The 17475-nt window shown below is 40.5% G+C and overlaps 1 protein-coding gene across 1 annotated transcript in view; it reads left to right on the plus strand.

The window, feature by feature from the left end:
- The window catches only part of grm4 (glutamate receptor, metabotropic 4), a 102399-nt gene that overhangs the window by 69247 nt on the left and 15677 nt on the right, over nucleotides 1-17475 (plus strand). Inside the window, exons 6-8 of the mRNA XM_030776573.1 lie at nucleotides 6933-7133; nucleotides 13786-13922; nucleotides 14141-15076. Of these exons, the coding sequence (XP_030632433.1) occupies nucleotides 6933-7133; nucleotides 13786-13922; nucleotides 14141-15076 (1274 nt within the window). The remainder of the gene's footprint in view (nucleotides 1-6932; nucleotides 7134-13785; nucleotides 13923-14140; nucleotides 15077-17475) is intronic.

The following is a 17475-nucleotide window of genomic DNA, read 5'->3' on the forward strand; positions in this document are numbered from 1 at the left end:
TGCCATGGCAACAGTGGGGCTGTTTCATTCATAAGCCCTCTGAGTTCTCAGAGTGAGAAAAAGTGAAGATGCTTCAGAATCCCTTTGTGCACTCTCTCTCTCTCTTTCTCTCTCTCTCTCTCATTCCCTTGGTGAGATTGCATGAAATACATAACATCTCTTCTCTGTTTTCAGAGGTGAGTAAACAATGTGATGTGTGTGTATGATAGAAAGAGAGAGAGAGAGAGAGAGAGCTCTTTTCCTCACGTCTGAAAAGAGAACGTGTAATATTTGTCATAATCACGAAAATGGCAACGCTCAAAATGAGTCCCGTAATCCCAGGCATCCGACAAAGAAATAATAAATCAGGATGGAGAAAAGATGTATCAGAACTGTGCTGGAGAAGAGCATTTTTGTATTTTTGGTGCTAATCTTTGAGAGACTCTGCAGCTCTGCCCTCTCCCACACTCAGTTACAGCCTGAAGCACTATAGACACAAAGGACAATATATTAATTTCTAAGCACTAACAAAGAGCAAGAGCTAATGTCTGCTAATCCTAATACATTAATATTTGCAGCGACAATTTGCTGATTTTTCTGTCTTTTTATGTCAAATTGTCAAAAATGGTTGACCACCTGATTAACGTGGTGGTGGTTCAGTAGATCTAATCTCTAAAGTCTATCTAGACCCCCCATGGTTCACAACACACACACACACACACAAATTATTATCTGCATCTTCACCCCATTAAGAGGTCTGTGTGAACCATTGTCTCTTTCAGCTATCAATATAGCAGTGGAGTTGCACCGATAGCTTAGATGGGAACCAGGCTGGTGACAGTCACAGAGGGACACCTTTCGTGGTGATAACCCATCCATCCATGTGTCTGAAAGCATGCACCCATACAGATCTGCTTCAGTTCCCACCAACACCGTTGATAATGGCAAATGCAAGACAAAATCCACGGCAGTGCTTCAAGGCATTTGAATGGGCAAATCAAAGTACAAGCAGTGACATTTCAGTGCAGTTATTTCCTCACAGTTGGTATAGAGCAGTACCTTACTGTCTTTATCTGCCCTCTGCATTATTCACTGCAGATCGCTCTGCGAAATTTCAACTCAATTTACATTATGAAATCCAAGCAAATAAGAGTTTGACAAAAAGTAAAAGACGAAGAAATACCCATATGCCCATATTGCAGCTATATTTTATCTGATTGGCAATGAATTTGAGGAGAATACAAAAAAAAGAAGAAGAAGAATACACGTATGTTGTCTCTGCATGTGTTTGGGTCTGTAACTGAAACTGGATTCTGCTGTGAGAGAAGATAACCAGGAATAGGGTTCAATACTGAGCCAGCATGCTGATGTGTAGGATTTAGTGTTGTTTCCTCCTTTTGTTCCTTTTAGATTTCTTAATGCCTGATGTTCCCCAATGGATGAAAAAAGCCAGGGTGCTGCATCAATGCTCTGATTTTTTTTTCTTCTTCTTCTTCTCCTTCCTGCAGCTACAAAAAGGCACAGAGGATACTGAGGGATTAAAATGCGGTCTATCTCTCCTTTCAGCCAGCTCTTTCTCAGTTCATCCCGTGTACGTTCTGTTCTGGTCATATCCTGTGTGAACAAACAAGAGACTGTGCACGGTGCAATACTGGCCTTGCTTTTGTGTACTTTACTGCAGGATTGTGGTTGTGCATTATCAGCTGTGATACCTGACAGAGGTCGACTTACCAACAGCTAGCAGGAATTTTTAAATCGCTGTTCTACCGATGCCTCATTAGATCTACAACCATACGTCAGCATTTGGCATATTGTTCCAAGAAAGCACTGAAGCATCGAATTCTATTCAATGAATTTTTGTGTGTGGCTACCTACTTTTAAAAAGGGACTTTTACATAAAAAAAGTTTGCAAAAAAAAAAAAAAAACAGTGTGCGTCACGATAATTCCCAAATGCTAAAAATGACAAGACGAACATTAGGTTCGGTCAAGGACTTATAAAAAAAAAGAGGTGCTTTTATGACCATTGATGCAAGTGCCTTCATCTAGGTTTCTTTTTTTCTTTTTGCATTGCGTAGTCCTGGATGACAGCTGTTGTGTGGGCAGCAGGAGGTATCTTTCAGAGAAGACAAAAGCCTATGTCTTCAGGGAATTTGCATGAGTGCTCTGATCAAAGACGAAGGCCAATCTTTTATCTGTGCGAGACTGTGTGATAGAAGCTGATTGCAATAGGAAAGAGCAGAATTGTTTCTCATGGGGCTCTATGTTCAGAGCCTACATATCTATAAATTGGGAAAAGAAGTGATTTTATATACCAGGCACTCACCAAAAAGTCTAAAAAATGAATCAGCACTACCTGTTTTGGCTCAGTTTTAAAAAGTGCACAAGTCATAAACAACAATTGCTCATTTGCTGTGTATCTATATTACTTTGTTCCTCAGTCCTAAATAGGCCTAACACATTGATGTAAATGATAACAGCTGAGACAGCACCATATTTTCATGTTTCTATACATATAAAGACACTTACATCATTACAATATCATTGATTTAAATGAAGCACTCCTGGGGGGTGTTCCAGAAAGTGGGTTTAGTAAAAACTCAGTTAGTTAACTCAAAGTAGTAAAGCTCCTAATAGAAGAGCCCTATGGCTTCATTCTCCTAGCAAAATAAAGCCATAAAGCTCTTCTATTAGGAGGTTTACTACTTGCTCTGAGTTGACTAATTCAGAGTTTTCACTAAACCCGCTTTCTGGAATACCCCCCTGTCAGACAGCTTTGATGGGTTTTGCCAACCACCTTACATCTCTAATTTACACCTCTGGTGCAGCAGTGCTTGGGTACATTTTCAAAAAGAAGACTCTTTTATTGGACTGCTTGTCGCAAACTGAGATAAGAGGGGAAAAAATGTGTTGCAGTGTTATACTGAACATTGAATTGTCTCACCTAATTATATCATTTATGACAATGTGTGTGCATTTTATCTGTGTTTTGTATGTGTCAGACTATTTGTCCCCATTTAAGCCAATCTAATCGCCAGCTCTTAATTCTTGGCAGTTTTAACCACTATAGGAAGAGTGGTGCAGTTGTGATGTATTTTCTAGCCCTAAAGAAAAAAAAAATCTGTCAAATAAGCAATTCCATTAGCTTTTGGCTAGAAAAATAGAACATATTCCAGAATACAAGATATTCCATATACACAATCATATCTGAGAGCTGAGTGACAGCTTGTGGCTTGCAAATAGTGCACTTTCATTTTGGGTAGTTATAAATCATTGAGGAGTGATTGTATTGTTTGGAATTAGTCCAAGCACTTTACTGTAGAAGGCCTCTGCTCCGGTTCCAGTCTGGCTGATGTATGGCACTGTGTACAAAAGTGGAATATTGATGTAAACTCTATCTTCAAGTCCCCTGAAAGGAACCCTGTAGACTCAATCCCCTGCCAGTCATTGGAAACTGAAGATCACGGGTTGGGTTTGGATGGAGAAGTCACCTGAGGGTAGAGTTCTGTGCTGAGAGTTGGCAATTGCTACAGGGCACTAAGTGGTTGCTCTGTAATTGAGTGGAGGACGGTATGACAGACACAAGCTCTCAGTCTTCCACTACACTACTTTACTCTACTCTGATGTCATTATCTCAGGCTAAGCCAGTTCGCCGAGCATCCGGTGCCATCTTCTGGAAATAAAGACAGGAAAAAACGAGAGCATTGCCATCAGTTTATGAAGAGAGACAGTCTGATGTTACTTGCCGAGCGTGTTTGTTCAGTGTTGAATGTGAATTAAAATGAAAACAGACATTCAGGTGGAGAGGTTAAGTCTTACTGAATGTTTGGATTCAGGTCCAGTACTTTGTTTAATAGTCAATTATAACCCCTGTGGTGAGCAGAAAAACAGAGAGCAGAATAATATCATTTGTGTCCGTGTGTGTGTGTGTGTGTGTGTGTGTATGTGGGGCACAGTGGGTCCCGATACCCTGAGCATAATTAAAAAAAAGAAGAAAAAAACGCAAGGCAATGCAGGCTTGCATACAGTATTTCTAGAACATTTCTTGGCGCACGCTGAGTGGAAAGCCATTTAGCCATGGAGAGAGAGCAAAGCCTCTTTCAGCCCAGAGACTTAGACTCGTTACAACCCACAAGCAGTGAAAGGCTGTGGAGGTCAGAAAGTGGCGTTCTCTGTAACAGCTTCCAGTCCTGACACCCTCCCAGTCTCAGAAAACCACACTGTGATGGCACTCTTAATCTGAATGGATTTCTCTCCAGGCAGGGGGGAAAGGGGGGGGTGGGGGTTGCCTGAAGACTGGGTGTGCGTGCTCAGATTCAACAATGAGGAGAAAGAGAGAGAGAGCGAAAGAGAGAGAGAGAGAGAGAAATAGTGAGAGAGAGAGAAATGGTGAGAGAGAGAGAAATGGTGAGAGAGAGAGAGAGAGAGAGAGAGAGAGAAATATTGAGAAAGAGAGAGAGTTTGTGTGTGAAGGGAAAAAAGAGTGCATTTATGGAGAAGCCAAGACAAAGCGTAGTGTGTGGGCTGGCCTTCTTCCCTCTGCGACAAAGATATCACCCAGACTTTTTCTCTTAGGCAGCTTCTACACAACCACATTGCAGCAGTCAAACGATGGCGTTGTCTTTGTGTGTGCGTGCGTGTGTGTGTGTGTGTGTGTGTGTGTGTGTATGCATTCACACTTTGTCCAATCACATTGCTTCTTATACACAGCCACAACCTGCTGGTATACTCCAGCCCTTTAAAGATGCATGGTCTAGTCAAAGATGTTTGATAGCTTTTGGTACTGTAGCCGTGCCAGGCAGAGATAGAGTGGCAATGATTACAGTGAGAGAGTAGCCAAAAAAGACAGTTACAGTCTGTCAGAGATTTGAGAGGAGCTAAAGGGGCTTTGTTTACACAGCGACGTTGGTGAGCCCAACTCTAAAAGTAAGGGAGTAAATAAATAAGCCATCTGAATTTTTCAAATATTTTGCATGTTGAGGAGACAGTATGTAGCAAGTAAGCATGTTAGACCCACTGTTGTGTACCAACACTCAGCTGAGCCTACTAATTCACAGTTATAATGTACATACCATAAGAATGTTAGATCAACTAGTATTGATTCATTTTAATTTTAAATAGAGCTCAATGATCAGTAATAGCAATTTTTTTAATACAGAGGCAAAAACCCCCCCATGTATTTGTATGCTGCAAAACTGAGATATGTTCATCCCTGACATCTGGCACCAATCTGGCTGTAACCGGAGCACAGGTATAATTGAAACTCTTATTTCACAATTAAGATCTTGCATCGAAAAAAATGAGAGAGAGTTGAATTGAACAGTCTCTACTCAAATGAATATATGGCTGTCAGCAATGATTATATATGAGTCGGGAGGCATAATTAATCTTGCACTCTGTCTGTTATCTCATCCGTACGCCTGACATAGCCTCTCTCCAGCATATGAAGAACAATATGCCAAACATGGACAGCAGAAGGCAAAAAAGACCAAGTAAAAAAAAAAAAGTCAGAGAGAGAGAGAGAGAGAGAGCAATTTGATTTTAGCTGCACAGCTCCTGCATAGACATAGATAGGTTTTCTCAACAGAATTCTTCAAAGTAGAGATGTGTTTGAAACCATCATTAGGCAGTGCATGTCAGTTTAATGAATGACTACATTTAAGTGTGATGTTTTGCCACGATGGGATGCGCCAGTACCTTTAGGAACGTGTTAATTTATAATGAAGTACACTTGGAGAGGATATGCATATGTCAAGACGATGTCTTATTGTGGTGCTTCAGTGGCTTTTAACTGAAATGTTATTGTGGATTCTCTGTCCTGTGTATTTTTCAAAGACTCCAACTGGTTCAGCTAAGCTAAAGGTCTAGGAGACGTTGCAAGCTTAAGGTTTTAAAAAAGGATTTGTGTCTTCACAACAGTGTAAACAACTGACTTTCAGCTACTTAATTGAGTGAGTCGGTCCCTAACAAAAGCAAGGAAAGGTAAATTCACTAAGAACAAATTGTTTTTCTTTTATGCCAACAGCTAGTACACATTTAAGGTGATTTGTCTTTCTTTGGGATATTAGCTAGCTTTAGCCCTGTGAAAAGTAGAGCAAACATAATGAAAAGTTTGAACCATCATCCTCTCTGATGTGCAAACCTACTCAAGCGTAAGACATCATAGGTATAGTCAATGGTTTGCTGTTTTTTTCCTAACTGCATGTACAGAGGCATCTTATTAAATGTATATGGAGCATAGCACTAAGGCAAATGAGCAAAACCAAATGAGCTAAGTTTTGTACACATGTATATGCTGCTTTCAGTCATTTAGACACACCTTGTATTATGTTGAAAGACAGTGACAGACTGGCCTCCAGTGGTTAAATGAGGGTCCCGTTCTCTGCTGTGAGGACCCCTGGTGTGGATGACTGACTATGGGGTTTTTAAATCTTGACAGATGATGTGATTAGCTTTATACCACATCTGGCTCCCTCCATTATGGATGTGAGATGCAAGGCATTATCACGCTAAATCTTTTGGAAATCTGAGGATGTCTCTGTGGAGGGTTTATGTAATGAAAGTGAAGCTGACTACAGGCAAAGCCAGCCAAGAAACTGTCTCTGGCTTTCACTGAGTTGAGACCCAGTTGACATGAGGGAGCCTTTGGTGTGGGAGGGGTGTTGGGAAGGGGCGGGGGGGGTCTTGTAATCAACCCGCAATTAAATGCCTTTTCCCCCCGAGTTTGGTCTGGAATCGATTGGACTTCTGGAGGCTTTCCTTAAAGGACCAAAATACCAAACCAAATCATTATTCACTGTCAGTGAGAACATGTCTTGTGGACAAGTTTAACCAAACTTCATATCTTTCTAACTCAAAATCCAAGGTGGTTTTAAAAATGAGCTAAGATTTGAAGAGGTCTACTGTCTCAGGTGTTTGTTTTTTTTGTTTCTTTTCTTTATCTTTTGATTCTCAGATCAGGAAAGGATTGGGAAGGACTCATCCTATGAGCAGGAGGGAAAAGTACAGTTTGTGATTGACGCTGTCTATGTCATGGCTCACGCCCTCCACAACATGCACAAAAACCTGTGTCCTGGAAAGGTGGGGCTGTGCTCCAAAATGGACCCAGTGGATGGCAGTCTTCTGCTCAAGTACATTCGCAACATTAACATCGCAGGTTAGTTGCCTTACTGTTTTTCATTCTGTATTTCTGTCTTTTTTTTCTTTCTTTCCTTTTTTTTCTTTTTTTCTTTCTTTCTTTTTTTTGTTCTTTCTCTCCCCTTGTCTTCACCTAAAGCGATATCATCTCTAACTCATGCGTGATATCTAAATATTTAACGCACACACACGCACACACACACACACACACACACACACACACACACACACTCCCCTGCCACACTGTTATGTTTTCAGTATTAAAAGCTGTTTCAGAAATGTGTTTACATATGCACTGAGGGCAATTTTTCTCAAACATAGTCCAAAAAAAAAAAAAAATTGTTTTCATATTTTTGCCCAACAACCAGTTGTCTACAGAAGGCAGACTAAAAAAACACAACTATTAAGGAGACCAGCTGAAAGAAAGGATTAGAATTGTTTAAAGTACAGAAATCCCTGAAGGACAGTAATGTTTTCATATGTGCTTAGCATATCCAAACTCTCACCAGGTTCCTTTTGTGTCATTACTGTCTCAATTAGTCCTTTTTTCCCACTGAGCAGAGAACAGCCCTTAGACATTCTCTTAACCTTGATTAGTGACAACAAAACTAATGAACAAACCTTAAACTAGTCTTCAGACTGTCTCGCCTCATAAAGCACAGAACATTTGAATATTTTAATATGAGACTTTTGAGCAGTGTTTAATATAAATATTTATAAAAACCCAGTTTTGCCATGTATTTATGCTCATGCTGTTGAACGACTTGGGCCTTTATCCTGAGTGAGTGCACGTGTAATTAGTACCAACCTTGGTACCGATTGACTGGAAGTTACCCTTAATCGCTTGATCTTGCATCAGCAGACATCAGCATGTTCACACAGCCTCACACTGCTTGCCCTTCAGGCTGTTTGGAGACCAGAAGCTTATACTTTTCATTATTCATCATCAAACAAAGTGATGCTATCAAAATCACATGTGAGATTTTTTTTCCCCATTCATCATGAATGAGGACGTATTCAGAGCATTTAAGTACCATCTGTTCTCATTACCATGAGTAACAGCAGTAGGCAAAGCCTACGTTAGTCATTGTCTTTTTTTTTTCAGGTTACAATAGGTCTCTTGTTTTTCTTATTGTAAAGTCACTCTCTGTATGCACTCTGCAGAAGGACTACAAGTGTTTACACTTTAACAATGGTGGAAAGCCAGACAATGAGAACTTTTGAAACTTGAGCAGCAGTACACAAACTCAGTATAAAACAGATCCCTAGGTTAAGTGCTCTGGTCCTGGTTAGGATGCTGTTCCAGGGTTACTGTTACTTATGTCATAATTATTACTACAGTGCAATATTTTCCTAATACATTGTGATGTTTTGTATAGTGTGAGGTTTTGTACAAATGAAGTAAGAAAGATTTTTCATCTAATCCCTCAAACCCAATCCCGCCTCGATCCCAATCCCAAATAAACCATGGGGTCACATTTCCTTTTCACATCACTACAAAATGTTCCAATTATTTTAGAAAAGAAAGTACAGGAGTTTCACTAAAGAATGCAGAATTGTTCTGGAAGTAAAATGATCCGAAAGTAAAATCTTGCTTGGTAACCGTACTTAACCTTCAGACCCTTATTCAGATGCAGTAAATCACATAAACACTGTTATAATGTAATTACAGTATTTTGAACACTTCTCCAGTATCACCTGTACTTATCCCACACTAAATCATAGTTTCATATGACTAAACATGGGCAGAATATAACTGTACAAGAGAGCTGTTGTAAATGATTCCAGCAATTATACAGCAAAGAAAAATGTGAGGAAATCATGTATTCCTTTTGACGGATAGGATGAATAAGAGCATGTGTGGAATACTTCCCCTCTCTGGAGTTCTTCCCTATTATCTATTTCCTTGCCTCCCTGTTCACATCCTTGTTCCCTGGTTTTTCTCTTTGCAATCAGCAAAATCCTTTGTCACATGTGCAAAAATGTCTACACAGCCCCTTCTGAGCAGGGAAGGGTGGGTGCTAACACCCCCCCCCCCACACACACACACACACACACACACACACACACACCCCAACCCCCACCCCCACCATCCCCAATAAACTTACCTCCTTTGATCAGTCTTGAAGAGTGAGGTTTGTTAGAGGCTTCAATAGGGCTGAAATGGAATGAAGCGCCCCATCAGTTTTCTGTCTGTGTTGCCATCACTCTTGTGAAGGTGAGCTTTGCTTTAGAGCATACAGAGAGCAGGGGTCTTTAAGCTGTCAGCCTCACTCTGTGCTCAAGTTATTACTGTGGACCAGAGGCGCAAACAGTGGGTTTCTTCAATCTTCTGCACATTTCCTCAACCCTCACACTGAAATGACAGATTTTCTGTTCTGTAAGGTGGAGAGAAATAGAGAAAGACAGAGAAAAGAAAAAATGAGAGAAGGAGAGAGAGAGAGAGAGAGAGAGAGAGAGAGAGAGAAGAGAGAACTTGTCTAAGGAAAATTTTGATACATAGTGCTAACAGTGAAACGCACAGTATTCTTTTGTGCTGAACCCCTATGTGAATTTAGGAGCAGACGATACTGTCAAGGGAAGAGTAGTTGTCTTGCATTTTTATATTGTGTTATGAATTCTAAAAAATCATTTTTTTTGATCCTAGGAATACAATGTAGAAAGACGGATAGGAAGAAGAACAGATCTTTATGTATGGAGTTGCAAAGACAAAAAGTCAAACTCTCCAAACGAATTTCTCCTTAGGCTGAGTAAAGTTGAGTGTTTCACACCGGTTGAAACTGTTTATACTTCACATCCACGCAACATCCGTCCAGCTCGTCAAAGTATGACATGCCACTCAGTGAAAGGCAGTCCTTGTGGACAGCTGTTGATGAAAAATCAGTGAACCTTGATTTTTGCCTCCTTTGGTGTCAACTGCAAACTTTCTTTATGTCTTGCACATCTATTTGAATCATACAAACAGTAGTCAGAGACAACTGAAATGGTAATCCTAAACTATAATGTAACCTGCACTGATAAAAAAAATGTTACATCTACTTAATTTAATTGTGGAAAGTTTTTCCACGAAAATAAGTCATGCTCCTTCAAAGTTAAGTCATTTTGTTGATCTAACAAAATTAAGACAGATTAAATGAATGTAATTTACTGTGGTAACTTCAATTTAATGTGATCAAGTTAGAGGAGCGTGATTTGTTTGAGTAGGTAGTTACTACAGCTGTCAGTGATCCAGTTTGAATATGTGGATCAAGCATTAATTCATAAACGCTAAAGCTGAAGACTTATCTGAAACCATCTACAGCCTGCTTGGTCTAACTTGGTCACGATATCTAGTGTTTGCAGCATTCATTAATTTCCTAAGCTGCTTGTCATAGTTAAGGTAGTGGAAGATGCTGTAGCCTATCCCAGTATTCACTGGGCGAAACACCCTGGACACATTCACTCCTAGGGTATACTTTAGTGTCTCCAGTTTGCCTGCACATCTTTTGACTGTTTCGATTCCCAGTCGCCTGACCAGGAATCAAACCCAGGACCTTCTTGCGCTACCCACTGCACCACCACGCAGCCAGCAGAAAACTTCACAGAATCACAGAATAAATGGACACACATTTGAAAAGTGTCCACACGGCGGAATGAGGTACATAAGTGGGACAAGTGCACAGTGTCATAAGGCATAAGTGGCTCATTCAATAAACACGTAAATATAAACCTAATGACGGATTCTTTGTCATTTAAATGGAAAACTACCTGAAAAACCACAACAAACCTGGTGTTATAGGCATGCACTAACAATTGAAAACCAAGTGTCAGCTGCATCAACTGTAAGCTGCTGGAATGAACTCTTAACGTTTCTTTTCGTCCAGTGTTTTTTGCATGGTTGCTGCAGCTGCAGTCTCCCAATGGTCGGGACATCCATGAGACTTGGATAAACATAGTTCATCCTAGTTCATTTTACACAACTGGTTTTAGTTGGTTGAACTATTGGCTTATGTATGCTCTTTCAACTGTAACATTACAAGTAATATGTGGAAATTCATGAATTCAAGTTATTTCACCTTGATTTATTTGCTTTAAATATACAAACATCAGTTTTCATTTTTTTTGAGTGTGTAATGTTTTTGAGCCTTTTTCATGCTGTAGCATTAATATCTTTCCTGCATTGGTAGCTATGGTGAATGGAAAGCACTGGCTTTTTTTAAATAACATCCATTTTTCAGTGTACTAACAGGCTCTTGAGGCCTCCTCTGCAAATCCATGTACATAATCTGGCAGGGAAGCTAGACGTCTTTTTTTTCCTTCTTACAATGGTAGTCCCTCTCGGCAAGACCTGTCCACCCATCAACTTGTGGAGACTACTTTTCTTGCCTTGATGTTGGCAAATAAATGACAGTTCCTCTTTCTTTCTTTCTTTCTTACTTTCTTTCTTTCTGTCTTTCTTTCTTTCTTTCTCTCTCTCTGTAAGTGAAAGAAAAACCCTCAGCCTTGTGTTTTCACTATATAAACCGTCCATCGAGTTTGTTTCATAATTTAACACAGTGCACATTTGAATCGATTATTTATGAAAGCAGGTCAGCCCCCGATCAAGCTATTACTCAGCCTTACATCACCAGGAGTCACTGGATAATTCTAAGGCAGAATGACAAAATCCAAACAAAGCAATCATTGTCTGCTGTCCAACAGGGTTAGGCAGATTGTGGCATAACAACTCTTGCAGCAACCCTTCTCCCTTTGAAACAAAGCAGGAGGAAAATAATATTAATAAAATTTTTGCCACCTCTCTATACCCTGTGGAAAAATGGCTGGAAATGACAAGAACAAGGACCTAAAGAAAGATACACGCAGTACTTTAATCACCCCCATTACACCCTCTTTCTATACAGACACACACACACACACATACAAAAAAATTGGAACCAAATCCATTTATCGTTCAGAAGGTTCATTATGTATCAGTACAACATGAGATGAATTAGGGGCCGATGTCTCTTTGGAAGATGGACGCTGCCATTAGGTTTGGTCGCTATTACAGGATCAGGACGGTATGACTTGTCAATGACAGTATAACATTTTGCCAGTATCACCCAACACCTTCTTGAAATGACTTTGTCAAATCTGGTGATGTCTCATTCTTGAGCTAATCTTACAAGGCTCTTGAAACGGAATGAGACAGAATCGGTGCCGCACACTGGGACAATATTATGATATAACCATATCCATCTAATTCTGGGCTTTCTTGACTGGCTTTTCATTTCCAACTTCTCCTAACCTTAAGGCCATATTCTTTCATTTTAATATCATCACCCTGTCACTGTGTTTGATAAGCACGGGCACCAAGATGGAGGAAGTGTGATCACTTTTAAATTCATTGTAGAAGCTGCGGGTGCCCGGAAAGACACTCCATTACAGCCATGTGACAGTTCTAAATATATTTCAAAGCCAACTGAAGTTGAACTAAAAGTGGAAATCAAAACCTCAAACTTCAGTAATGCAGCATTAATCCTTGGGCTATTACATGACAAAGCAGACTGGCTAAGCTTGTAAGGCAATGATAAGTTACTCTTGTCAGTAGGTGTCAGTAAACATACTAGTTGCTGAGTAGCAGGAAATACTATGGTGTTATTTCAGAAATACCCTACATTTCAAAAGATGGTTATAAAAGAATACTTTGTTCAGTTATGGGACTTGTCCTTTGGGTCATTTGAAAAATTATCATTGGTGAAGTGGCTCTTGGCTGAATGACCCATCAGTCCCATTGTGAGAAGATAAGAGTCTACCTGTAAGCCCATTTCTCTGATCCCTGTTTGAAGTGTCAGAGAACGTTACGTCAAGCACTGTCTAAATGAGCTTCTGAGGCAAAACTCTCCACCCTTTGATGCCACAGAGCAAACTCACTTCGCTCTCTTTGTGGGATGTCTGGAGGCTAGCAGACTTTGGACCAAGTATACGTACTCGCACACACACACACACACATACACACACATGCTCCCACACCAGTGTGATTCTTTGCAATGGTAGAGGACGTCTTCAAGTGATTATACAATACCTCATATATAGATCATTACAGTCCCACGCTTCAGTGTCTTGGTTGTTATTTAAATATGTATCCCCTCCCTTCTGAAGTTCTGTTAATCCTCTACATCTGTTCTTGTTTTGTGCTGTGAGCTGCACTGTCACTTCAACGTGGCTGAGTCAACCCCAAAGGCTTAATCCAGACAGCCTGACTCATCACTGTGTGGATTAGCTCCTTGCATCCTCCAGCATGACACAAAGTAGTGGATATTCATCAACGGGATTCCAACCGCCGAATATAATCACTCAATGAGAAAGCCCTGAGTGGATTGTAATTCCAAACAGTTATGCCAATATGATTATGGAAACACACTCAATCCTGTTAGCGCTTTGTAGATCCGGTTGTTGAGGTATATAGCCATGGCGAGATGCTTTCAGGGTATCTTCAAAGTGATTTACAGGTTTCAAGCTAATAATAGTAATTGTTATACTCTATTTTTGCATTCAAGACAGCGATACTTTTGTTTAAAACCTAATGAATGATTTTAACTGTAGTTCATTTATACACTCTGATGACACTCTGATGATAACTGAGGATATGCGGTCGCTGTTATGGATCATGTTACTTTTCCAAGCCATATTTTTGTGTTTATGTCTTCTAGGCATCGCTGGGAATCCTGTGCTTTTCAATGAGAATGGAGACGCTCCAGGTCGCTACGAAATCTACCAGTATCAGATCAAAAACAGAACAGCCGAGTACAAAATCATCGGTCAATGGACTGACCAGCTGTATCTGAATGTTAGACTCTCATTTTTCTCATTTTTCTCATCTTTCTTTCCTTTCTCCACAGCAGAGTCAATAAGCCGTGTTATGATTAATGATTTACCCCGGGGAAGTCTAAATTTTACCTCTTAAACAACATGTTTATATTTATAAAAGTTTAAACTTCATTTCATGAGTCATGACATCGGTGTTTTTGTATGAACTGACTTTCTGTTGTCATTCGTCATTCACAGAAGCGGGCTATGCAGTGGCCAGGCGGTGTTAAGGAAGTCCCCTCATCTATCTGCAGCCAGCCGTGTAAACCTGGGGAGAGGAAGAAAATTGTGAAAGGCATCCCCTGCTGCTGGCTTTGTGAACGCTGCGATGGCTACCAGTACCAGGCTGATCTGTACACCTGTAAGATGTGCCGTTTTGACCTGCGACCAAACAAGAACCACACAGCCTGCCAGCCCATTCCTATTGTCAAGCTGGAATGGAGTTCGCCTTGGGCAGTCATTCCTGTCCTCATAGCCATTTTGGGTATCTCAGCAACCCTGTTTGTCGTAATCACCTTCATCCGCTACAACGATACACCCATCGTCAAGGCGTCCGGCCGCGAGCTCAGCTATGTGTTGCTGACAGGGATTTTCCTCTGCTACGTCACTACCTTCCTGATGATCCTGGAGCCTGATGTGGGAATCTGCTCTCTACGCCGTATTTTTCTGGGACTGGGCATGAGCATTAGCTATGCGGCTCTTCTCACCAAGACCAATCGAATCTACCGGATTTTTGAGCAGGGCAAGATGTCAGTGAGCGCGCCGCGGTTCATCAGCCCTGCATCCCAGCTGGTGATCACTTTTAGCCTGATCTCGGTGCAGCTCCTTGGGGTGTGCATCTGGTTTGCGGTGGACCCTCCACAAGCTCTCATTGACTATGAGGAACAGCGAACAGCCAACCCGGAGCTGGCGTGTGGCGTTCTCAAGTGCGACATCTCAGACTTGTCACTCATCTGTCTCCTGGGTTACGGCATGCTGCTCATGGTGACATGCACGGTTTATGCCATCAAGACACGAGGAGTTCCTGAGACCTTCAACGAAGCCAAGCCCATCGGCTTCACCATGTACACCACCTGCATCATCTGGCTGGCTTTCATCCCCATCTTCTTTGGCACCTCACAGTCATCAGAGAAGGTAGGTGGAGTCATGTGGTCTCAACTGTTCCTGTCCATTTTCTGATGGCCTTGTGCCCATATGCTTTTGTCCCCATGTTTAATCAACCAGATCAAATTCTTATATTATTGAAAGGTAGCCCAGTAACCAAAACATTTGAAAACTTTTCCAGCTATATAAAATAGCTCTTACCAATGTCCTCAACTCCTTAGGATGACTGGGCCTTCTACACCAATTTTTTCTCTAAATTTACGGCAGTTTACAACAGCAATTTACCATTCCTCATGAGACAAAAAAAATTGCGTACAAAAAACCAGTGTGGGATGCATGAAAAATGCACACCCCCAGTTCTGTACATACCCATGTGCATTAACGCCATTTGTTCTTAAACTGCATGATCATGTAAATCTCAGCTGGCACAGATAAATGCCCACCCCCTTATCAATGCCATTAAAGGTCCGGTGAGTTTAGTAACACATCCAGACAAAAAAAAAAAGAAATATAAAGATGATGCTATCTGAACTAAATAGAAGAAAAAATATATAATTTATCAAAGATCAAAATGTGGTATGACTGTGCTTAGCTAGTTATCACTGGTGCTGTCAATGTCATTCCAGTGGAGTTGGATTGTGTCAGAAAGAACTGATTTGATCTGAGGGTTGAAGGCAAAAAAAACCAAAAACATAAAAGCAAAAAAACAAAAACATAAAAAACATAGCTGTGAAAAGATGCAGTACAGCAGTCACTGCAGGGTACTTCACACACTGGAGAGATGATCAGATAGACTACACTTTCACAGTACGTAACGTTTAATCGTGTTGTCTCTTTATCTTTTTTAAAGAATTTTGCTATCACTCTAGTCTGTATTCAGACACTGGACACAGCGGCAAGTCATATCTGTTAATGCTGATATTGTTTTTACGATAAAACAGTTGGTTACATACTGTTTTTTTATTATTATTCTTTAAACTGTTTATTTTAATCAGGTCAGAATTTTCACCAGAATTGGCTGTGCACAATGTGTATAACCATCAAAACTCACCTCTTGCATCTACAGGCCTAGGCGTAGTCTTTAGAACAAAAATTTAGTAGTGCTAAAATGTTGCTTTTAATTTTTTTTAATCTGTGCATAAACAGGATACTTGTATACTGCGTAATCTATGTTTTTGTCTCCTGACAATTTCATTTCATGTCACTGACCAAGACTAAATCTAAATCTCATACACTAGTCGCTTTTTTCAAGCTCCAATAGATATATCAGCTTGTTCATGTATCTATTGCTCTCAGAAGACTGTTATGAAGACTGACAGAACCATCTTCATGTTCAACTGGGCAGCATGTCTATAGACTGCTATGATATGGTGAACCTACTGGTGCAGAATACAAAGGTGTTGGTGAATGTAGCTTCTGAATGAACAGAATTTGAGAGATGAATCTAGAAAAGCGATAACTCCATTGACTTCTGCCTGCCTGCTTTCTTGCCAATGGAAAGGATAGCATAAAGGATCCTGATAGTGGAGTTCATCTCACAATTGCATGGCACTTTAGGCACAACAGAATATTGTGACATGAGATAATTAGCAATGTCCTCTCCAACTTGAATGTCATCCTATCTGATGATCTAAATGTCTCTCTTAGGCAGACAGATCGCATTCACATCACGTCTTTGTTCAGGAAATGAACATGGACACAAAGATCTGAAGACAAAAGGCTTCTCTTCAGCCAGTATGGCTCATTGCCATCAAAAGATGAAAGAGACTCAGAAAACAGCACAGGGACCAAACATCAGCTTTTAGCTGATGATGTAATCAGTTGGCAGGCATGTCTTCGAATAACAAACCAGAGAAAAAAGGAAGGGGAAAAAAATCCTCCACTAAGGAGTCTTTTAAAAAAAAAAACGCATTTCCCTAAACCGTGCATTACTCATTCAATTTGCAAACCTGAAACGTTCTCTTTCAGAAGCTTAAGATAAGAGGTTTCCTCTTTCTCCTCTCTCAGGTTCCTTCGTTTTTTTAATTAGTGTTTCCTTTGGAAAAGGCTGAGAGAGCGAGTATGAGGAGAAAAAATATTTCTGCACCCAGGTGCGAGTTGACTCTTACTGTAAACTGTTAGGCTTCTGTAACTAGAGTTGAGTCATTCTGCTCAGAAGCTTGGTGAGTCAGACTTTTTAATCAGGTCTTTGTAACACTGTCTGGATCTTCACATAGGCCTATCAGGAAATACCACATTGCAATGAAACTGTGAAGAAACAAGATTAGAGCCCTGTCATTGTTTAATGACTGATTTGGACGTCTATGTGTTGGGGACAATACGTGTAGGAACATCATGTTTTATGTTTTTCAGACCAAGACCAAGGTATCCCGTATAAATGCAGCTATGAACCAGATTTGTGTGTGTGTGTGTGTGTCTGTGTGTGTCTG

This window comes from Chanos chanos, chromosome 6 (assembly GCF_902362185.1).
Source record: "Chanos chanos chromosome 6, fChaCha1.1, whole genome shotgun sequence".
NCBI lineage: Eukaryota > Metazoa > Chordata > Actinopteri > Gonorynchiformes > Chanidae > Chanos > Chanos chanos.